This window comes from Galeopterus variegatus, unplaced genomic scaffold (assembly GCF_000696425.1).
Source record: "Galeopterus variegatus unplaced genomic scaffold, G_variegatus-3.0.2 Scaffold3864, whole genome shotgun sequence".
Classification (NCBI taxonomy): Eukaryota; Metazoa; Chordata; class Mammalia; order Dermoptera; family Cynocephalidae; genus Galeopterus; species Galeopterus variegatus.
Window position 1 is genome coordinate 44114 of NW_007729975.1, and position 7479 is coordinate 51592.

A 7479-nucleotide genomic window follows, 5' to 3' on the forward strand; every position below is an offset into this window, starting at 1 on the left:
GTTTAAAAAAAAAAATTATTTTGTTGTTTTGCTTTAATTCCACTGGGACAGCAAGAACAAAAAGACTTTCAGCTTAATGGTATATCTTAATTCTCCAAGAATGAAGAGGAAAAATAGAGGAACTGAAGTGGGAACGGGCAATATAAAAACCCTGTTGGCTGAAGTTAATGGGCTTTTATAGCACACACCATGGCCTTATTTCACAGCTACTGCAGAGGTTTTAGAGCCTTTACCTGGACATTTAAGAGGACGTAGAGCTCCATTTTAGTTGCCATTAAGAGTAACAGTCTAGGCATTTTACTGGTAGGTAATCGTAAATCTGATAACATATATCACAACCATGTTAATTCAATCAGGGATAAAATAAAATGAAATAATCATTTCCTAATAGCTATTGTCTCTATCCATGCTAAAAAGATCATTAATGTATCTTCAAGTAATCAGTTAATTATACATATAAACATAAACCTGATCAACAAAAGTTTAGAGTTTAGTATTACTCATATATATAAAAAGTTTACTCCTTAATCAATGTACTCTATATGGCAAAGCTCTTCTCTCACGTTGGTAGTAGTAAATGGGCACACTCTTGGCTGTTTGATTGCAGCCTCTGGCTTACACACCCTAGAAAAAGAACTCAGTGATGAGACAACATCTGGTCACTACGATGGCTACCAAAGTCTTTTCTGCAGTCACCACATTCAGAGAGCTAGCTCTTCTGAGACCTTCTGTAGGTTTTCCTGCTTGTGACTTTATAGCATCAAAAGAAGGGCTTTCTTGAAAAAAGCAAAACCTACAAAACAGAATGACAACTATATGCACTCAATTGTACATTTATTTCAATATATAAAAAGATAAAACACTCCCACGTGGTTCTGTTTCAGTGTCTAATCCTTCCTCACTAAGCAGCTTATAAAACATTTAGGTAGATGTGGCTACGAGTCCTTTTTAAGGAGTGGTAGGGAGGGATGAATAGAGAAAAGGCAGAAACCTAGGATATCAAACATCTGATTCAATTTGGTGTACAAGGCAAGATGGGTCGCAGGGATCCTTGAGCTTGAGAAAAAATACTACAGCCTCCCTCTCCTTTTATATACACCTGCATATTGCCTGTCACTTCCAAATGATCCCAGGAAAGGCCTATCCACAATGATAAACCAGTTAGGACATCTCTTTACTCTCCCGGGCTTTGGTTCACTATCCCTTAGGGGAATCTTGTCCACACAATCTGGAGCAGACCCTGTGGTGAAAAAGACTTCTTTTTCCCAGGAGGTCAGTATCTGTCATGCTGTTCCCTCTCCTGGGAACGTTTCTCCTAAATAACATCTATCCATCCACAGGGTTTGTCCCCGCATCTGGAGATTAGGCTATGTACCCCCTGTGACTGGCTTCTTAAATACCCTATTCTTATGAATAATCATCACACTTGTAATATTTAATATCTTCTTCCATACTACATTATAAACCCTAAGAGTACCATATCTGTCTTGTTCTCCATCTTTCCAATTCCTACAACATAGCACACTGTCTATAAATATGTGATGAAGGAAGGTGAAGTAAAGAAATGCATGTGAGGTGCTCGGTTCAGTTCCTGGCATGTAGAGGTGCTCAGCCCTGATAGCTACTCCTGGTATGAATCATGACACACAACTGTGTAGTCCCAAAACCTAAACATACTGAGCTTCACTGGCTGACTTTCTGAAAGAATGTCAACTGTCTTCAGTCCTCAGAGCAGCATTTCTGAGGACTCCCAGTTCTCTTATGGCAGGGTTGGTAGGCAAGGTTCAGTAACCCCTTACTTCCTGGAAAGACAAAACAACTCTTAGATTGGATAAGACCAGAAAAGAGCCTCCACCACCTACTGTCCACACTCTGTGTGTCCTTTGTCCTCTCCACCTTCCCCCTGAAGCTTTGTTCTTGAATGTCTCATCACTACAGCTTTTAGACTAAATTACAGCATTCTATTTTTGGTTGTTTTTCAGAAGATGTGATATGGGCTGCAATGTGTCTAAATGCTGTGATAGTGAGCCCTGATGCACTCGAGTTCTGTAGTTATATTTAGGTCAGTTCCCGAGTTAAGGCTGAGCCATCTCTAGTCGTTGCATTTGTGTTTAGTTTCAAACCAAGCAAGAATACAAGCCTGATCTGACCAGAGGTTGTGGGGCTGCTCTGACGTGCTTTCATGCCCCAACCCCTAGTTTGTAGCTGAAAGAGATGAAGCTGACCACATATTTTAAAAACTTCTTAGTGATACCTGGAGAAATAGTTGTGAAGGATACCTCATAGTCTTGGGCTTTCAACTGAAGATTCAGTTTAGTTCAGGCTTAACCTAAGTGCTTCCTTTGTACCAGCTAATTCGTACTTCACTCTGCAGGAGGTTGATGGGGCAGGGGAACTCTGTGCTCTTTAAGCAGGTGGTGAGATGATCAGATGTGCTCTAAGAGGTTAATCCAGCAGCAATATGGAAAGATGGGGGAGTGAAGGAAGACAGAAAGAAAAGAGGTCTGTCAGAGGACCTTCAAGTGCTCCAGTGGAGAGGTCCCAAGGGCCAGAGCCAGAGCAGTGGCAGTGAGGATAGGGACAGAGGAGTGGAGGGGATGATGGAGACCCAACCAGAGGAGAGGAAGTGAAGATAGAGATCCAGACAAGAGGACTGGAGGGAGGATGGAGACACAACCAAAGGAGAGGAGGTGAGGATAGAAATCCAGACAAGAGGACTGGAGGGAGGATGGAGACACAACCGGAGGAGAAGAGGTGAGGATAGAGATCCAGACAAGAGGACTGGAGGGAGGATGGAGACACAACCGGAGGAGAGGAGGTGAGGATAGAGATCCAGACAAGAGGACTGGAGGGAGGATGGAAACTCAACCAGAGGACTGGAGGGAGGATCGAGACACAACCAGAGAAGCAGAGGGAGGATGGAGACCCAACCAGAGGAAGGGAGGGAGGATGGAGACCCAACCAGAGGAGAGGAGGGAGGATAGAGACCCAACCAAAGGACTGGAGGGAGGATGGAGACTCAACCAGAGGAGTGGAGGGGACGATGGAGACCCAACCAGAGGAGAGGAGGTGAGGATGGAGGCCCAACCAGAGGAGAGGAAGTGAAGATAGAGATCCAGACAAGAGGACTGGAGGGAGGATGGAGACACAACCGGAGGAGAGGAGGTGAGGATAGAGATCCAGACAAGAGGACTGGAGGGAGGATGGAGACACAACCGGAGGAGAGGAGGTGAGGATAGAGATCCAGACAAGAGGACTGGAGGGAGGATGGAGACCCAACCGGAGGAGTGGAGGGAGGATGGAGACCCAACCAGAGGAGTGGAGGGAGGATGGAGACCCAACTGGAGGACTGGAGGGAGGATGGAGACCCAACCGGAGGACTGGAGGGAGGATGGAGACCCAACCAGAGGAGTGGAGGGCAGATGGAGACCCAAACGGAGGAGTGGAGGGCGGATGGAGACCCAACCAGAGGATTGAAGGGAGGATGGAGACCCAACCAGAGGAGTGGAGGGAGGATGGAGACCCAACCGGAGGAGAGGAGGGAGGATGGAGACCCAACCGGAGGAGAGGAGGGAGGATGGAGACCCAACCAGAGGAGTGGAGGTGAGGATAGAGATCCAGACAAGAGGACTGGAGGGAGGATGGAGACCCAACCAGAGGAGTAGAGGGAGGATGGAGACCCAACCAGAGGAGAGGAGGGAGGATGGAGACCCAACCGGAGGAGAGGAGGGAGGATGGAGACCCAACCAGAGGAGTAGAGGGAGGATGCAGACCCAACCAGAGAAGCAGAGGCAGGATGGAGACCCAACCAGAGGAGTGGAGGGGAAAATGGAGACCCAACCAGAGGAGTCGAGGGGAGAATGGAGAAGACACAAATTGAAGAAACACTGCAAAGAGAGATCCACATGACTTTATAACATGCAAAATGTGATAGGTGAGAAATAGGTTTTTACCATGAGTGACTGGAAACAGGGTTGTATCATTACTAAATGTGAGGAGCATAAGAAAAAGAGGAAATTCATGCACGAAAATTTATCTTTGGAACAAACTGGATTTGTGGTGCTGGCAAGATTGAGGCTGGTGGAAATGTGAGCTGGATTTCAAGATCATTGTCAGGATTGCTGGACAGTGATTTGACAAAGCATCATTCCTTTTGCTAGCCTGGTTCCTTGTGTCCCTCCATAAATGGTATGTGCTTTATGGCTCTAGTCAGTCTTTTTTTTTTTTTTTTTTTTTTTTCCTTTTTGAGACCGGCTGCACCGTGCTCAGCCAGTGAGCGCTGTGAACGCACTGGTCATCCCTGTATAGGATCCGAACCCACGGCGGGAGCGCTGCAGAGCTCCCAGCGCCACGGGCTCGGCCCTCTAGTCAGTCTTTTTTGTTAGCAGGTAGAGCATCTTACAAATAAGAGCCTTTGACTTCTTCTTGGAGTAGTCTGAGGTATCACATTTTATCTTTGATCTTCTAAAACAGATGCTTTCTATAGCTCTTCTATTTAAATCACGGAACCTTAAGTCATGTTAGAATGTAAATAACAGGTTCTCAGGGTGTATTAGTCCATTTCTGTGTTGCTATAACAGAATACCTAAAACTGGGTAATTTATATAGAAAAAGGTTTATTTGGCTTACAGTTCTGGGACAGCTGCATCTGGCACAAGCCTCAGGCTGCTTCTACTCATGGCACAAAGTGGCAGGCAGCTGGGGGTACAAGAAGATCACATGAAGAGAGGAAGCAAAAGAGAGAGGGGAGGAGCCAGGGTCTTTTAAACAACCAGCTCTCTCAGGAACTAATAGAGCAGAGATCTCACTCAGGACCCCCACCCCCCAGGGAGAGCATTAATCCATTTATGATGGATCTGCCCCTATGATTCAAACAGCTCCCAACACTGCCATGCTGGGGATCACATTTCTGCATGAGTTTTGGGGGAACAACATGTCCAAACTCTATCACGGGGGAAGAAACTGGGGTCAAGAAAGTATCAGTGAGTTGGGCAAGTTCTCATGGACTGATTCCTCACCCTTTGTGTTCCCCATCAGAGCAAAGGAGCCTTGCAGACCCTGTGGAGTGGAATCCATGGGGCAATTTACTGTCCCTTTTCTGTCTCTGCAATACAGCTTGTTACTTTGCAGTCAGAACTGTTCTTTAAAACTGTTTTGTATTCCTTTAGTCTCCTATGGCTTATTATTGTTGGTTCCTTCTAACAGAACACTTAAAATTTTTGCTTTCCCTCTCGACTTGGTTGAGTCTAAATATAGTCCCTTTGTGTGCACTTCTACCAAGAATATTCTGTATTTGTAATCAGCCCATAGTTTCTCCACACATGCACTGTGTCCAGCCCTCCTTCCCAAGTAAATGTTTATTCCATGACAGCAGTTTTGGGAATAGTGTGGGCTGTTAACTGAAAGCGATCGTTGCATAAAAATTAATCTATTGTCTGTCTTCATGGGCTCCTTTCACTCCCGTGACAGTGAGTGATCTTTACCTTTCATGCCGCCTATCCATCCACCCTCTCTCAGAACACCAGCCTCTTCTGAGGAGGGAAAGCGGTTGGTGAGGAGTCAGTGCCAGGTGGGAGAATAAACAGCTGTCAAACAAGATCCTGTTCACAACATTAGGGCTGCACTGTGTCATTCAAAGCTGTGATAATAAAGGCCCAGGGGAGAGCTCAGGGGAAGGGGAGGGGAGACCTATACAGTTCATGTAGGCAGGAGAAGCCACCATGAGAGAAAGAAAAGACCACTCTGACCGTTGTAAGCCCTGGCCACTTCAAGGCTGGCCCTGGTAAGCACATGGAGCAGGAGCTGGCAAAAGCTGCAGCTGTGCCCTTTGTATAAAACTGCTTGGAGGCAGCAGGGGAGAAGAGGGCCTTGGTGGCCCCCAGGCCAGCCAGACCATTAACAGGGTTCCCATGGAGCCACATAGTGAGTGAGGGGCCACAGACAACTGAAAAAAGGAGCTGCTCAGAGGCCAGTGAGTCAAGGGACAAATGCATGGCCCGTCCCATGGGAAGTGTTTGGAGCATGGGCAGTGGGGGAGACAGGCCCACCAGGGGAACACTGGGGCACAGCAAGGACCCCTGATCACCCCCCATTCAGCACAGGACCACTCAGTGGAGACTGGTCAGGAATATAGAACTGCAGGGGGTGCAGTTTGCTGAAAAGACTCAGACCCAGACCAGAGTTTCCGCACAACCCAGGTGGACCTCACAAGACCTGGAGGTGCTTAAAAGGTGAACCATTAAAACCTGAGCTGCACAAAAAGACTTCCCCAGGGAATCAGCAGCAATGAAGCAATTTAGCTCAACTTCAGGGCTCAAGTGTTGGTCCCCACAGGAAATTCCTCATTTTAGAAGTGAGCAAAGGACAACAAGTTAGTTCCAGTGCAGAGTCTGAGTGGTGGGAATAGTGAATAATACAACACAGGCTGAAAGAAAAAACAAAACCCCCAGAAATCAGAGACAAAGTCCTGATACTAACCAGTAAAGTCTAAGATCACCGAAGAACACCTATAAAATCTCGAAGGACCTGGAGCCCCCCAGGCTTCCAAGCCTAGGCAATGGGAAGTCAAGGGCCTCAGCCACAGCCCCCACCGTCTGCATCCAGCCCAGTGATTATCACTGAGCCACTGTAGGAAGCAAGCCGGTCTCCCAAGCTGGGGTGGAGGGGATGGAGCACCTCAGCCATGCCCCCTCATGTCCACATCCAGCCCAGCCATGACCACCAAGCCACTACTGGAAGTGCCCAGGGCTTCCCTGCCAGAATGAGGGGGTGCCATGGGCCTCAACCATGTACCCCCTTCCTCCTCCCCCCTCTCCCTCCCCCCCACAACTGCTCCACAACATCTTAGAATGTAAAAAACAATAATAATATTAATTAATTAATTAATTGATTGATTGATTAATAAAAAATAAAGGGCATGATTTAATTAAAGGTATCCATGAGACAAATTCGCCTTAACATGATAGAATTCATGCTTTATATTTTCTGCTTGTTCCTTGCCTACTGTACAGATGCTTTGAACCTCCGAAACCGACAGGTCATCTGCGTCACTCTCAAAGTCCTCCAGCATCTGGTGGTGTCAGCGGAGATGGTCGGTGAGGCTTTGGTGCCTTATTACCGCCAAATCCTCCCCATCCTGAACATCTTCAAGAATATGAACAGTGAGTTGTCCCAGGAGTTATTACCTTCTAAGCCCTGAAAGAGAGTGGTTTGAAGCAGAGTTAATTAGCAACACATTTGGGATTTATTATTGCATATAAACCATGATCCATTTGGAGGTCTAAATGGCATACTCCCAACCTTCTCCTGACACTCCCTGGAAAAACACTAAAATTAACAATTTCACCTATTACTCCTCACGCGGACAGCTTACATACTTGGTACAGGAGCACTGAAGCAGTTCTATACGCTACCAACAATTTAACTGTAAACTTTTTAAATAGTCTTTTGAATATGTTAGTAGGTTTTGAGTCCATTCGT

At 46.5% G+C, this 7479-nt stretch overlaps 1 protein-coding gene across 1 annotated transcript in view; it reads left to right on the plus strand.

Annotated features, from left to right (window-relative positions):
- The window catches only part of PACRG (PARK2 co-regulated), a 28109-nt gene extending 20911 nt beyond the window's left edge, over nt 1-7198 (plus strand). Inside the window, exon 3 of the mRNA XM_008586194.1 lies at nt 7011-7198. Within this exon, the coding sequence (XP_008584416.1) occupies nt 7011-7198 (188 nt within the window). The remainder of the gene's footprint in view (nt 1-7010) is intronic.
- The last annotated feature ends 281 nt before the right edge of the window (nt 7199-7479 follow it).